This window comes from Osmerus eperlanus, chromosome 12, assembly GCF_963692335.1.
Source record: "Osmerus eperlanus chromosome 12, fOsmEpe2.1, whole genome shotgun sequence".
Lineage (NCBI taxonomy): Eukaryota > Metazoa > Chordata > Actinopteri > Osmeriformes > Osmeridae > Osmerus > Osmerus eperlanus.
The window spans coordinates 11,657,079-11,673,579 of NC_085029.1; the positions used below are offsets into that span (position 1 = coordinate 11,657,079).

At 46.6% G+C, this 16,501-nt stretch overlaps 2 protein-coding genes across 2 annotated transcripts; one reads left to right on the forward strand and one right to left on the reverse strand.

Moving 5' to 3' along the window:
• Positions 1–840: 840 nt before the first annotated feature.
• Positions 841–3,744, reverse strand: sox8a (SRY-box transcription factor 8a). Its single transcript, XM_062475653.1, has 3 exons — positions 3,187–3,744; positions 2,667–2,944; positions 841–2,502 (listed from the first exon to the last, which is right to left on the reverse strand). The coding sequence occupies exons 1-3, from the start codon at positions 3,588–3,590 to the stop codon at positions 1,712–1,714; spliced, it is 1,473 nt and encodes a 490-aa protein (XP_062331637.1). The 5' UTR covers positions 3,591–3,744; the 3' UTR covers positions 841–1,711.
• A 522-nt stretch (positions 3,745–4,266) lies between these two features.
• Positions 4,267–16,301, forward strand: lmf1 (lipase maturation factor 1). The gene is made up of 11 exons (XM_062475651.1): positions 4,267–4,505; positions 4,735–5,044; positions 5,507–5,517; positions 6,051–6,199; positions 11,119–11,184; positions 13,511–13,678; positions 13,894–14,074; positions 14,752–14,905; positions 15,140–15,323; positions 15,519–15,631; positions 15,788–16,301. Exons 1-11 carry the CDS (start codon positions 4,286–4,288, stop codon positions 15,966–15,968), a joined length of 1,737 nt encoding a protein of 578 aa, XP_062331635.1. The 5' UTR covers positions 4,267–4,285; the 3' UTR covers positions 15,969–16,301.
• Positions 16,302–16,501: the final 200 nt, after the last annotated feature.

Below are 16,501 nucleotides of genomic sequence, written 5' to 3' on the forward strand. Positions count from 1 at the left end.
TCACTTTGCACTCTTTCGGCCCTCTGTTCTCAGTCGTGTAGGTGCACGCCAAGGTGAGACTGAATGAGACAGAGTGTGTGTGCGTGTTTGTTTGTGTGTGCGTGCGAAGCCTCTGCAAATCACCAGCACGCATCCACGTCTCCTGATGTGTCCCTCTATCTCTCCACTCCTGCTCCATCCCTCCATCCTCTCCTCGGCGTATCCCTCCATCCCTTCCCTCTGGCTCCAGAGACCTGTGGAATCCTGGATAAGTCAATGTTGGTTCTGTCTGGCAGCCTGTTGTCATTGGCGACCAGTCGGGCCATGCAAACTCAGCAGACACTAATGTACTGAGGCTCACCGGGCCTGGGAGCCAACAGGAAACAGGGTGGTCATTAAACCTGGGTGGAACCTGGAACCAGCCGCCATGCTATTTGTAGTACAGCCTCAGGGGCTAAATGTGGGGCTATGACATCACGTTTGTAGTTTTTGGGGATATGTGTGTTTCATGTGATTTGTAGTTGTGAGCATAAGTGCTACAGGTGTGATTTTTGTTTATTTGTGTAGTTATGACATGGGATTCATAGTTTGGGGCATAGGCTACAGGTGTGGCTATGATATATGATTTTTAACGCCGGCCAGAGACTACAGGTGTAGTTATAGCATGGTATTTATCAAGATGGACCTAGGCTACATGTATGACCTGTGATTTAGACCATGGGGCTGAATGCATGTCTTTAGTGTGCAGAGTGGAGAGAAGCTGAATCGTATTGGTCTGAGTTGTAAGACGGTTAGGGGGCAGAGAGTTAACAGTTGTATTAACTGGATGAGATAGGAATTCCAAGATGGATGTGTTCAAAATGTTATGTTTATTGATGAACCTCAAGGCCCAAACATTCAACCAGCTACTGCCAGAAAATGTATGAAGGATATTTATAAAACATAATGATAATATTTCACATGTAGCCAACAGATCATGATTGCCAACAAAGCACATTTAAGCAAGGCAGCACCAGTTAGGAGTTAACAATTTTTAATTACTTGTAAAGCCGGCATACAAGTAACAGACAGACCAGAATTATATAAAAATATACACATTTACACATCTAAAAAATACACACATAACTAAACCTGGAATGGCAATAGAGACGTAAATTAAGTTTTTCTCTTCCTAATGCATCATTATTCTCCCCTGACAAAATCGGTTCATTCCTCTGTGGTCCTGATGAACAAACGTTATGCACACAACATTGACATACTGTATCATCTTTCTCTTCAGATGTTGACAAGTTCAGCAGATGCAGAGGGTTTAGCCAGCCAGGCTGGAAGCTCCTTCCCTTTCTCTATCATCATCTCCAGCTGTCCAGTCAGTCAGTCAGTCAGTCAGTCTGTCAGTCAACCCTTCCACAAGAATGGACCCCTCAAGCCTGAAATCGCTTAATCTCCATTCACAGGAAACAGAATTGGAACACCTGTCGCGCTGGGTGAAACTCTGCCGCTGTTTTTGGTAAGTCCATGGATTTAGTGTGTTGAAAGAGGTATGCAGAGCTCTGTTAGTTTGGTAGTCTGGTTAGCTGGAATGACCACACTGTGCTTGGTTCATTTTTTGGTGTCTGTGAAAATGTGAAAGGTGCTAAAGTTACCTTACGTATTAAGACTTGCTTTAATAATTATTTGACCTGGTAAAATACTGCAAATGTCATTGGAGATCCGGTCATGTTGTCCCTCCCCCCTAGGGGCGGCTGAGGGACGTGTAGACAGGCTGCTCCCAGGCTGTCGCGGGGCTGCTGTGTGCAGACGGTAAGGCCAGACTGTTGATGAGAGAGCTGGAGTATGTTCTCCTGGAGGAGGAGGAGGAGGAGGAGAAGTAAGGGTACTGGTATAGCCCTGCTGGGTACCCAGAGTATGCCCCATAGAAACTGGGCCCCTGCAGGTCTGTGTAGTCACACTGGGGGATAGGGATGGAGGAGGGAGCCAAGGAGGGGCAGGAGCCCGAGCCCAGGGGGGTGTAGTCAGGGTGGGGAGGTGGTGGAGGTGGAGAGGAGGAACACTGGGAGGGCTGGCTGCTGTAGTGGCTGGGACTCATCTGCTCGGTTTTAATATGAGGCCTCTGCTGCTGGTGAGGGTCCCCATGGTTACTGTTACCTGGAGACAAGGAGGAGGGGGGCACTGCTCCGGCTTTGTGACCCCACCCTGAGTGAGGAAGGGGATTGGGGGAGCTGAGGGAGGCCGTGCTGGAGGGGGGGTTGTGTCCTAGCCCCTGGTCAGAGGATGCAGGGATGGAGCTGTGGCCACTGGGAGGCAGGTATTGGTCGAACTCGTGGACGTCAAAGCCCTCCATGTTGCTGATGACATCTGTGCTGAGTTCAGAGATGTCCACATGGCTGAAGTCAATGTTCTGACGACCTCCACCTCCAGTGTGGATCTCCGGGGGTCGTCGGCACTCATGTTTCCCCCCCAGGTGTAGCTCTGTTTTGGGGGTGGTGGGGGGTGTTGGAGGGTTAGGGGGGGCATGCTGCTGTCCTGTAGGCACAACACATCAGGTCAGGGGATGTCTCTTAAAATGCATGTCTAATACTCATTAACACATGTATGTGTGTTTGTGTGTATTAAACCTATATGCACATTACACCAGACATGCTCACACAAAAATCAAAAACACTAAACAAACACATAAGAAATCTCACCGCCTCGTTCAGGAGGATGATTATGATGATGAGGATTTTGCATTTCCCCTATATTAGCCAGTCTACCCTGACCCAGTCCCAGGCCTGGTTCTGTCTTGTACACCTGGACACGGCTCTGGTGGCTCATCTCAGTTCCTGGGTCTGAATCGGCCTGGCATGGTTTGGTGCTCTTCCGGCGCCGGGGCTGGTACTTGTAGTCTGGGTAGTCCTTCTTGTGCTGCAGCCTCAGTCTCTCTGCCTCCTCCATGAAGGGACGCTTCTCACTCTCAGACAGTAAGCTGCGGAAGAAGAAAATACATTGATTAATTACAGAGGATAGCAGAGAGCTACAGTACCCAGTATATGGACAAAACCAAAAAACGTCTATAGAATGAAAAGGTTTATAGATGAAAAGTTGAGACAATTTCTTAAATATTGAAAAGGTTATACTCAACTCTACAATGAACTATAAAACGTCATGGTGCAAACACATAGACACTGTCTTTACACAAGTAAAGATAAATCCCAGAGGAGTACTAACCGCCAGAGTTTTCCCAAAGTCTTGCTCAGCTCGGCGTTATGCAGATGCGGGTACTGGTCTGCTAGTTTCCTCCGCGCTGCCTGTGCCCACACCATGAACGCATTCATCGGCCTTTTCACGTGCGGTTTGTTCTTCAACGACCGGTCCCCGCGGGGTGGCATCGGCACGAGCGACCAGTCGTATCCTTTAAGAACTTGAGATACTGCGTCTCGGATGCAAGCCGGGAATCGATCATCATCCTCACCGTCCGATTTCTGGTTGATCCCAGGAATGCGCCTGTGCCCATCCGAATCCACTGGGGAGGACGGTGCGTCCGAATCTGAGTCGACCTGGGACATGGAGCTTGCTGTTCCTGCTGGACTGCATGGGTGGTCGGTGATAGACTTGCTGCCTTCCTCAGACATGGTCACTGCTATAATGACTTCGATATATGGAGTTGCCTAGAGTCTCCAGATACTCATTTTACGCAAGGCGCACAAAAACCAGGAATGAACCTAAACGTTTCGTGTGACTTTAGATCCAGATGTGCATTTCAGTAGAAAACATATTGTTAATCTATTTAAAGTTCTTATATTTACATCTTAAGTGATGCACTGACTGACACATCAGTGTGTTGGAAGTTTTGTTTAGTTGAGCTCTCTTCCACTCCACCCACTTCATCTTATTGGTGTTCAAAAAGTCCCACAGCTGCCCTCCGTGCCTCCCATTTTTTTTGTTGCTGAGAACCAAATGGTACAGATATTGATTATTTTAAATAAATATTTAATTTTACATTTTAAATTACTCGCTGATATTCAAAATGAAAAGAATCGATTTAAAAAAAAGTAGCTATGTGCTAAATTGGCATCTTTTAATTGGACTAATCATCCAGGACAAAAGTGTCCCTCTCCGACAATAATACAACGATCGGTGTATTATAACTGTTCTCTATTGCTTCTTTGCAAATGCGGAGTTAGCGGTCATGTAAGCGATCTTTACAGTATCTGGCTTAGTTGAAACCATAGGCTTGTTCGGTCCCATCCTTTTATATATCAAGTTTAAATGCAACTTCCTGACAAATACAAACCCTTTGAGTCACGTGACTAGTGGATCCGCCAACATGGCCACTAGCAGTGAAAGTTCAGAGTGCTCAGAGAGCACGTTGAGAAAAAGACGTGTCGAGCCTTTGAAACCAGCGACTATTACAAGTGACAATTCTACAAATGACACAGAGGACACTGGCAAATATGAAGATAAGAAAAAGGAAGCGCTTTCACTACGGACCGGAACTTATTGGCTCACTCGAATTGTGCTGCTGCGTTCTATTGGCTTCATATACTGTGAGTGGGATGATTGCAACCACCGCTACGTTGTTAATTTCACTCATAATAAACGTTGATCGATATTAGTGTTACCATAATCACATGAACATTTTCTCCAGTTTCAGTGAAATAACACACAGTAACAAAGTAACAACACAAGTCTGTTTAGTATGTCCATATCACACATCTTTGACTCCCCCTTCCAACTTCACCCCCTCTCTCCATGTCTCTCAAACCTCTCTTCTAGTCATTGCGTTCACTGTGGCCTACAACCAGAACAAGCAGCTGATTGGCCAGCGAGGTCTGATGCCTGCCAAGGACTACCTAAACAGTGTGAAGCGCTACGTGGGGGGCAAGATTGGCATGGCGGCCTTGGCATACACTCCCTCCATACTCTGGTTCATGGACTGGTCCGCCATGGATGCCAACCTAGATGGTATCGCCCTGGTGGGCATGGTGCTGTCAGGGTTTGTACTGGTGACTGGCATGGCTAATATGGTCATCATGGTGGTGCTGTGGGTGCTGTACCATTCTCTCGTCAGTGTGGGTCAGCTCTGGTGAGTGAGGACACACATACAGTTGTTATTTGAACACACATTAGGACCAAAAGACTCACATACTCACTCAGAGACTTGAATTCAGTTTTAATGATCTTGCCAAGTCTGATTCAGTTATCTGATTAGTTTTAGCACCAGGACAATATGGCTCACATCTCAAGCACAGCCATTCGCTTGATAGATTTAGATGACCTTGTTATCCATTTATTTATCTAGTTCTCGAGAGCCTGTTTCATCTGTAATCTGTAGCAGCTCTCCTCTTTTGAAATGTACATGTAATCTGTGAAGGGGACCAGTACAGTGGTTTCTGTCTGTCAGGGCATGCTCTCATGTTTTATTTACAATAACATACTGTGAAATCGTTGGGCTTTACAGACTGCTGCTGAACACCAGGTGTCGGCTTATGTGTACAAGTACAAAACAAATCATGCTTACAGCTCTCCTATTTTTTTCTGTCTCCAGGTATTCCTTTGGTAAGTTGAACTCTTCACTTTATCAAATTAGAGTACAACAAAGGGTTGTGACACACACACTCACACACATGCACACAAGGAGTAAAATGTCAGGCTCAGATGAGAAGCTGGGGTCTATCATGCTTCTCTGATTGGTTGATGACACTGGAGTGAGAGATGCCAGTTAGATATCTGTAGTAAAGTTCTGTAGTCTCTCTTTTTTATGTTTCTATTTATCTCTCACCCCCCTCTTTGTCTCTCGCCCCCCTCTCTCTTCTCTCTCTCTTGATCGCAAGCTCTCTTGGATAGCTAGGTTTACAAAGGCAGTCTTTGTTAAGGTGTGTGTGTGTGTGTGTGTGTCAGTCCTTGGGCAGCTGCAAGGGTCTTCCAGAATCCAGCTGAAGAGTGGAGGGAGCAGGTGGTCCTGCTGCTCCCCACATCAGACATGAGACAGGCTTCAGGCAGCTGGCACACACGCACACACACGTGCATGGATTTACAAACGTGGATCACCTCCATGTGTATCAAAAAGTCCCTCCCCTCCGCCCCCCCAGGATGGGAGAGCCAGCTGTTGGAGACAGGGTTCCTGGGGATCTTCCTGTGTCCACTATGGAGCCTGTCCCAGGTGTCCCCTCGCCACCCTCCCTCAATCATCTCCATCTGGACCTTCAGATGGCTCATAGTCCGGATCATGCTAGGCGCAGTGAGTGAAACACACATACACACACACATACACTCATAGTCATATAAGCAGACACACAGACAAACACACAAACACTTAAGACTTACCTACGTTAACCTCCCAGATGCCAGTGTATTAAAAGCACTTATAAAATATCCAGCAATTTTTTATTTAGATTGTTTATACGAAATGTTTGCACCAGGTTTAGATATTATCCAAAGTATCTGAAACTGCCTGGCACTTTCTGGAAAGGCAGAACTCTATCGTCAGTCAGTAAGTCACTTAGTCTGGCTGTATGTATGTTTTCCATAGCTATAGCCGCAAAACTATTCTTTCTACAAATAAACAATAAAATAACTCCAAAAGTGTTTTTTCAGTTAATGTCTATAAAGGGAATGGAAGGAAGCAGAAAGGGAGCTATTGGCTCACCCTGCTGCTGGGTCAGAGATATTATTGACTTTAATTGCTTGCGACTGTAAAACCCACTCAGTCATGTCCCCTAGACACACATCCATTACTGCATGCTTATTAAAACCAGAACATATCTAGATCCCTTTAGACACTGCTAATACCTAACCTTTCAGTGGGGCTTAATATTGGAGTCGTTTTTTATGATCGGGCTACACGTTGATGTTGTTTTGTGGTAATTGAAAACACACTTAGTTTTGAAACTTTGGCTTTAGCGAGTGGAAATCTGGTCATGTGAATATAACTGATTATGAATCTATGACATTGTTGGCTTGTGCTTTGATGTGTGGTTTAATTAAATGTTGAAGTTTGCTGAAACATACCCCATTTCAGGAATACATTTAATGGTTGACATCAACCTGAATGTGTCTAAGTGAAAAGTCCCCACCAGAGTCCCATGGTGTCTGTCTTCTAAGTATGGCTTTGTTTCCTGTAAAGGGACACATCGCTAGAGGAAAGCGGTTCACCACAGTAAGGGTTAGCTTGGTACAGAGAGATGTGCCTCAGCAGACATACAGAAACAATCAAAGCGGGTTAGTTCTCATACAAACCCTTTCAAGACTACAAGTTCCAATTTAGTAGAGGCCTACACACTAGGCTTAGACAGTGTGTGTGTGTGTGTGTGCACATAAGTGTTTGTGTGTGTGTGAGGGGAATCTCGTTGTTGTCGTTAGCATCTCCCTTGATCCTCATCATAAGTCGTTAGCATCAGAGAGGTGAAGGTATAGAGCTGGCAAGCTAACATGTTGCTAATGGGATCTGATGCAGGAGGCAGTGTCTGTGCTAACTTTAAACTGAAATATAATCACCATTCTCACATGACTGGGTGTGATGAAGATATATGCTGGCTAGATAACTGCTACACAAATCTCTATGAAGAGATTCTTGTAGAAAGAGTAATAGAGTAATGCAGCCCAACAATAAAATCTGGAAAATATAATCCTGGATTAAAGGTTCCAATTCTTTCCAAAACCCTTTCGAATTTGTGGTCCAACCTATTGTTTGTAAAATGCTTCAAGCTAGAACCTACAGTATTTCCCACACATCCTTCATAAGAAAGTACAGGATGATCCAGAGGATGTTTAAGTGAGGTGACAGAAATGAACTCTCTGTCAGGGGGCATGGTTGCATGCTTGTGGTATTATCATCCTTAAGTCTTAACGCAGGAACACAGTTAAGTGGTGACCGCTTTATTGGAAAATCTTTCCCCTCCTAGCTATTTGTTTGGTCTGTTGCCATGTCTCTCCTCGCTGCTTGTCATTTCTGGTTGTTGATGTATTTGGTAACAGTGGCTTCGGGCCAACCTGGCCAGAGTTCTCCATTGTCTAAAACTTGTTGATGGGACTTGGGACTGGGCTGGGCATAAACCCATCATTGTGTCCCAGTTTTTGTGAATCAGTGATGGAGAGAGGTTGACGTACCATGAGGATTTGACTCAGAATAAAAGCATCAGTGTTGCATGGGTAATTTAGATGATTGTGTCCCATGGAGAAACTGGGCCTCTGCTCATGTTTATAGACTTCTTGTTTAGAATGTTTGTAGAAGCAGCAGACCATACCTGGAGCGAACCTTTAAACGGCACGTGGGGGTATAAGCCTGGACTTGGGGCTTAGGCCCGGGCTGTACGCCGGCCCTTGAACCAAGGCTGGTTTGGGTCTGGGTTTGGATCTGAATCTGGTTGTTGTGGCTGGTCCTGGATTTAGATTATAATCTGGTTCTGGGCTGGCATTGTTGGGGCTAATGACATCCTAAGGGTCTGCTTGCCCCATACCCAGCTCTCTTACCTCTCACAACCTGGCAACAGCTGCCTCCCCTCCACCTACCCCCATTTTATTGTCAAGAGCTGGTGTAAATCTTACTGCTGTTCTCCTAGACAGGAAATAAGGTGACTTACTCGATGTGGTTTACCCATTCTGACGACACCCTAGCCTGGTCCAGTCCGGTACCCGGAGGGCAGGAACTGGGCTCGACTCAGATGTGTGGACCAGGTCCAGTTTCCGTGGAGAAAAACACTGAAATAAGTTTTATTGAAGTCACATGCACCAACTCAGTTTGTCATGGCCAGTCGTTTTATGATGGTGAGAAATTGCATGGGTAATGCCCACTCAATGTTTTTATGCTTGTTTGAAAAATATGTTTGTTTTGTTGTTATTGCTACAATGAGCTTCTATTAGACCTGGACATTTATTTGTGACACTGTACAAATGCTATGATAGGGTAATGGCAGGTTTCCATATTGACAGGCCCTTCAGAGTACCACTATATCACCACTGGAGTACTATCAAAATAACCTTCCTAACAACATTGCATTGACCCATTCAGAGAGGAATGTCCATGCCAACAGATTAGGATATGTGACTGGAATTGATGATAGTCAGAACCTCATGACTGAATTGCATTATGGTCATGTAGGGGCATGTCAACACCCAACATGTTATAAGGATTTACATTTAGTCATTTAGCAGACACTCTTATCCAGAGCGACTTACAGTAAGTACAGGGACATAGGCAAGTAGGGTGAAGTGCCTTGCCCTAGGACACAACGTCAGTTTGCATGACCGGGAATCGAACTGGCAACCTTCGGATTACTAGCCCGATTCCCTCACCGCTCAGCCAACAGACTCCCATTATAACCAGAACCCAAATAGCTCAATAAACCCAAATAAACAGAACGAGTAATAGTGGAATACAATTTGTGGTCGATGTTTTGGGGGAAATACCCCAGGTCTTTATCAGATTAAGTGTGATTCAATAGATGTATGTTCAGTGATGAAAAGTAAAAGTCTTCCATGAATTAGCTTGTCGTGCCAAGATGGACTTCTCCATCAGTCCCTTCATCCTCTCCTTTTTGAGCGGAGCGGTGGCTGAGGTTTCTTATCCTCTATATAGCATGTGAAAACATGAAATGATTCTGTTGGATTGTGATTGAGTACTCTGAAAGACCATCACTCTCACCCCCCCCTTCCATTCCTCTCTGCTCTTTCAGCTGTGTTTTATTTCCTAGAACGGTAGATTAAATCAGGGCCAAAGTTAATCGCACTACAATCCACTTCTTTCTCCTCTTCTGTCCTTCCTTATTACTCTCCTCTTGATTCTGTTCATCTGTTGATCTTTAATGTCGTTAGACACATTAAATATAGATTTATTCATTTTCATACAGTTGGGCATCTCTCTCTCTCTCTCTCTCTCTCTCTCTCTCTCTCTCTCTCTCTCTCTTTCTCTGTCTTTCTGTCTCTCTCTCTATTGCTGATGATGCTGGGTAATTGAGTGAGACAGGAGATGACTTGGAAGTTGCTCAAGCCAAGCTCTCTCTAGGTGATGTCCTACCAATGAATATTTGTCCATCCAGATAGCACCAACACATCAAGAGCTTTGCCCCCACCTTAACCCTAGTACCATCCCTGACCTAGCATCCCTAACCCTAGTACCATCCCTGACCTAGCATCCCTAACCCTAGTACCATCCCTGACCTAGCATCCCTAACCCTAGTACCATCCCTGACCTAGCATCCCTAACCCTAGTACCATCCCTGACCTAGCATCCCTAACCCTAGTACCATCCCTGACCTAGCATCCCTAACCCTAGTACCATCCATGACCTAGCATCCCTAACCCTAGTACCATCCCTGACCTAGCATCCCTAACCCTAGTACCATCCCTGACCTAGCATCCCTAACCCTAGTACCATCCATGACCTAGCATCCCTAACCCTAGTACCATCCATGACCTAGCATCCCTAACCCCAGTACCATCCATGACCTAGCATCCCTAACCCTAGTACCATCCCTGACCTAGCATCCCTAACCCTAGTACCATCCCTGACCTAGCATCCCTAACCCTAGTACCATCCCTGACCTAGCATCCCTAACCCTAGTACCATCCATGACCTAGCATCCCTAACCCCAGTACCATCCATGACCTAGCATCCCTAACCCCAGTACCATCCATGACCTAGCATCCCTAACCCTAGACTAAGACCGAGAACGGTGGCAAACCCACTGCCCAGTACCTAATGATCTTTCTGTTCACATGCATCTGGTGATAAATCAGGATTCGTTCCAGTGTAAACTGATTACACTCTGATTGATTGCACCCTTTTCCTGTTTGTCCTGTCATGAGATGTTCTAAATAGGTGAAAATAAAGTAGTTGAACTTTCTACCTTATCAGGTTTCATGGTTCTTCAGTGGATGCTGAATTTCAGCAGTTACTGTTCAGGTCGGTAAGGACATGATGAGCCACTACGACAGCTGTATGTCACAAATGTGGTGATCTCTTTTAGCATGTCTGCTGTTAGACACATGATGCATTAGGATATGAACAAGATGCATGATTCTGTACCTGGTTTCCCTCATTAAACACACACACACACACACACACACACACACTCGGCACACTCAAGATCTTTTGCTTTATGCTCTATATACATTCTCACACACCACAGCCGATCAACAGGTGTTCCTCTCCTTTGCCAGGGTTTGATCAAGATGAGAGGAGACCGCTGCTGGAGAGACCTTACCTGCATGGACTACCACTACGAGGTGTGTGTGCCTCTATGGCCCTGGATGGCTTTGATCCTCATGGTATGAGGTGGTCTTTTGTGGGATTCAGCTGACCACATAATTACTGTTGAAGTGATTCAATCAGCCCATTATCTATCATTCCAAAGCATGGCTGACACTTTAAACAGAGCAAATTCGACTCCATGTTACGCTCTACACAATATTGCCAACTGTAGCTATTCAATGACATACTGTAGGTGTGCATGTTATATATGTGTGTGGATGCCTTTCCGCCTATGTGCGTGCACTCCAATGGATGTCCCCTGGTCTGTCCTCTGTGTGTGTTTACACAAGTGTGAGTGTGTGTGTGTGTGTGTGAGAGAGTGTGTATGTGTGTGTGTGTGAGAGAGAGTGTGTGTTTGTGTGTGGGTGCTGTCCACCGTCTCACTCATGTGTTCTGATCATTATCCAGCAGATGATCCTGATCCACAAAGTTAATAAACTAACCACCTGACCCTCCAGCCCCCCTCGCTGACCACTCCAAGCCTGTTCACCCCCAACTCTGTCCTGCTCCACCCCAATCCCCTGCTGCCTGGTGTTCCCCTGAGAGGGGAAACTGTCATGTTTGTGTGGTGATCAGGACCCTGACTCACTCCAGCTGAGGTGTTCATGCTTGCTATGTTGTAATTTGGAGTTTGATTCATAGCCAGTCTGTCGAGAGCAAGTGTAGCAGACTATAGACCATTAAGATGTTTAGAGCTGTATTTAGCATCCATGTGACTACAAGGGCTCGATTCTGTAATGTTAACAAAATAAAGGCGAAAAGTCCCCCCCCCCTGCCCCCTGCTTTTACCTAGCAATTCCTCGTTGCCGCTACTTGGTTGCCATTCAAGTATGTTGCCAGTGTAGCATGTACTGTACTTGTCCGCATGTCTTCCTGTCTCGCTCTCCTTCCTTCTCCTTTCAAGGACTATAACCTTGGACACAGCCCAGCTATATAGCATAGGTTGATGTGCAGGTCTGTGTTTACCCTAGCAGAGACTCCACGTTGCATTGTCCTTTTGGCTGCTGGTGCTGCAGGCACAGGGAGGCACGGTTGGAAGGCCAGTTTGTCTGGACCAGACTCTCCAGTACTTTACAATGGCCCAGCTGTTTATGCGCCTGGAAACCAGCCTGGCATGGGGACCAGTCTGCAGACTTGGTTCTCTGATGCATGCTACCTTCCACAGTGACTAAGCCTCTACTTAGTGCAGGTTATGAGCTTGAGTTAAAGCCCTTTGCCTGTTCCTGTTCTGGTGTCAGTGTGTCTTGTACGTACTTGTGTTCATTTCCTCACTTGATAGATTGCTGTAAGGAAATGTTGTCATCTCCTGTCGTATCTCCAGATGTTGAACTGTTGAAAGTCATACTGGGTGAATTTGGAGGATAGAGAGCTGTTCCTGGGGGGGGGGGGGGGGGGGGGGGGAGCCTCATACTGGCAGTACGAGCAGCTCCGTCCAGTGAAGTCTGTCTGTGAGACCAAACACTGACTGACCAACCTAACCCCAAATCTGTCAACACCCCAAGGGGTAAAGTAGATTTACTTTAGATTCACTGTTTACACACACAAACACACACACGCAACCGGAAAATGCAGGCGCCAGATGAGAACTGAATGACCCCCCGTGATTGCACCCCCCCCCCCACCCCCATCCTCCCTGATACACTGCTTCCTTTCAGACCTACAGACTCGCCACAGGTCCACCCGGTGCAGTGCATCTTGGGACGGCTATATGAAGCTGGTTTGGTTGGGTTGTTCTTCTGTAGGGAGTTGGCTTGCGACTGTTTTACTTAAGTTCATGTGCTGTGTGTGTGTGTGTTTGTGTGTGCGTATTTGTGTGCATGTGTGCACGTGTAAATGTTTGTGTATTTATGCTGGTGTGTCCTTGAGGGAGCTTGGGGTGTATTTGGTTTAGCTGAGGTTGCAGGCCCAATGAGTGTTTAGGTGTGTTTAGGTGGAGACACCTAGCATCTAAATAAAGCTCAGTCTTTACTTAGTCCTGGAAACCCTCCCTGTGGTGTGGTGTTTGTTCCTCACACAGTCCCATAGCTAACTGTCACACGTCTTGGGTCCCTCTCTCTCCCTGTCTCTCTCCCCTCTCTCTCCCCCTCTCTCTCTCCCTCTCTCTCCCCTCTCTCTCCCCTCTCTCTCCCTCTCTCTCTCTCCCTCTCTCTCCCTCTCTCTCCCCTCTCTCTCCCCTCTCTCTCTCTCTCTCTCTCTCTCTCTCCGTCTCTCTCCCTCTTTCTCTGTCTCTCTCCCTCTCTCTCTCCCTCTCTCCCCCTCTCTCTCCCTCTCCCCATGCCCTCACTCCGCCACCCTCTTCAGACCCAGCCGGTACCTAACCCCATGTCCTACTACTTGCACCACTCCCCCTGGTGGTTCCATCGCTTTGAGACACTGTGCAACCACGCCATCGAGCTGGTGGCACCGTTCCTCACCTTCCTGGGGCGCAGGATGTGCATGGTCAATGGAACGCTGCAGATTCTTTTCCAGGTTAGTGATGGGGGGTGGGGGGTCATTACAGACCTCGTGGAGGGATTTATTGAGACAAACAGATAGAAGTTGTACATTAAATATACTATTTCTATACACATGAGTACAGGCCTAGTACATTTGATAAAATGCTACAAAATGTAATTTCTTATTTTACCATGTTTAAAATACTTTCTCACTCTCTTTCACTGTTTTTTCTCCCCGTACATTTACAGGTGGTTATAATCGTGAGTGGGAACCTTAGTTTCCTAAACTGGCTGACCATCGTTCCAAGCCTGGCCTGTTTCGACGACGCGTCGCTAGCCTTCCTGTTCTCATCTGGGCGTGGGGCCAAACAGGAAGTGCTGAGGCTGCAGGCGGAGGAAGCAGCGGGACAGAGTCCCAAACCTAGCAGAGGTGCACACACACATGCACGCACACACACACACATACACACACACAAGCATTCTCCCATATGGTATGCACACACATACGCACACACAAAAAGGGATTAGCACTTGGACAGCTGAGGAATGGAAAGAAATGAGACTGAATGAGAGAGGGGGACGAAGAGAGAGAGGCAGACAGGTGGAGAATTTGTATGAGCCAAGCTGGCATGTTAAAACGTAGAGTATTATTGAATGTGAGAGTGTGTCCATTAAACAATCTTCGTCTGCGGTTGACATGTGGTAAAACCAGGAATAGGCTTCTCTAATAGACCTTCAGGACCTAGTGGCCACACTTCAATGTTGAGACACATGTCATTTAAGTGGGATATAAAGTATCCTACTACCTACAGCATGTGTTATTTTGTAGTTATTTCACTGGACTGTAAAAGTTCAGCCCTAAGTGAAACAGCAGGTAGAATAACTACACTGATACATAGGTATAATATGCCTGGCTGAAATGTGTGTGTGTGTGTTATTTGACAGGTTTAAGGGAGTTACAGTACAACGGTCTGATCCTCCATTTGTTAACAGCAAACGCCCCATGACCTCATAGGCTGAGACCTTAAGGTTGACAGAAGCCAAGAGACTATAGAAACACACACACACGTAGTCTCCCTTTCACCTGTTTGTCCATTTGTCCCTCAGGTATGCTGATAAGGCGGGTGGTGAATATAGCTTTGGGTGTTCTGATTGGCTACCTGAGCGTTCCCGTGGTGCTGAATCTGCTGAGTTCCAAACAGGTGATGAACACATCGTTTGATCCCCTCCGCATTGTCAACACGTACGGGGCCTTTGGCAGGTAAGAGACCCCATCTCCATCCTACTCTTCCACACTCCTCCCTCACTTATCTCTTTATCTCTCTACTACACTCCCCTCTTTTACTCCCCATCTCTCCTCTGCGCTCCTCTCCCCATCTCTATTTCATCCCCTATTCATCTCCATTTATTTATCTAGCCTTGATGAACACCCATTCCTCCTCATTCCTTAATTAATCCCTGAGACAATGAAATAAATCCCTCCCTCCCTCCTCAGTATAACTAAGGAGCGCACAGAGCTGGTTCTGCAGGGCACCCTGAGCTCCGACCCGTCCGACCCAGCGGTGGTCTGGGAGGAGTACCAGTTCCTGTGTAAGCCAGGCGACCCAGAGAGAAGACCCTGCCTCATCTCGCCCTACCACTACAGGCTCGACTGGCTTATGTGGTTCGCTGCATTCCAGGTGAGCTGGATACCCAGAGACGTTACAAACCTCAGCTTACAAACCGCCTGTTCACATGGTCTGGAGGGGAACAGGCAGGATATCCAACCTCTAACCTGGGTTAACTACTGACTACTGCCCACTAGGGGGCAGTAGTCCCATAACTAATATCCAATATCCCTTTGTTTCTGATTCTCTCATTTCCCGTCCTCCCAGACCTACGAGCAGAGTGAGTGGGTGATCCACATTGCAGGCAGACTGTTATCCAACGACACCAGTGTCCTCTCCCTGATGGAACACAACCCTTTCCAGGACAGAGAGAACCCCAGGTAGGGAACAGCGGCCGATCGTGTCGCTCTCTGGTTCTCCTGCTGCACTGCCTTTGCTTCTCTCCTTCTCCTCCCTCTGCTCCTCTAAGATCATAAAAGGAACACTACATGATGACAAGACCTTGGCTCACTTCTTCTCATCCCCTCCCCCTCCAGGTGGGTGAGAGGGGAGCATTTCAGGTACAAGTTTGCTCCGCCTGGCAGTGCCAGAGCAGCCCAGGGGAAGTGGTGGGTGAGGAAACGCATTGGCCCCTACTTCCCTCCGGTCAACCTGGAAGGACTTACCAAGTATTTCCAGTCCAGGAACTGGCCCCACCCACATATACCCACACGGTGACCTTTCAACCTTCACCCCAGACGTGTCCACCCAATGACATATTCAACAATTCAGTTGCAGTAAGGGGCACATGCTTGCGCACACACGCATACTGTTCAGACAGACAGGCAGGATGGAGATATGAGACTTTAACAATTATAAATCTTGGATCTCAGTTCCAGCACCAAATCTGTTACGTTCCAGCCGGTGTCTCTTGTGATATTAAAAAAAACGATATTTTGTAAAATTTTGTTCTTCCACACAATTCACTATTCAGTTTGAAGTATAAATGATAATACTAAGATATGACATTGATATGTTGATTGTGTGCCTTCTTGTGTAGATAAAGGACAAACAAAAGCTGTGTGTGTGTGTTTTTGTCATCATGCAGGTGTGTGTGTGTGTGTGTTCTGTCGTAGATGTGTGTTCTGCTTGCAGTGGTAAAGGAACAGGATTCCTCGGAGCACTAGCTCTCAGTCCCACAATGCTCTTCTCTCTGCCTGTCTCACAGCAGGGCTGTTTTTAATTGTTCCCTTTACATCAGAGGTACCTGA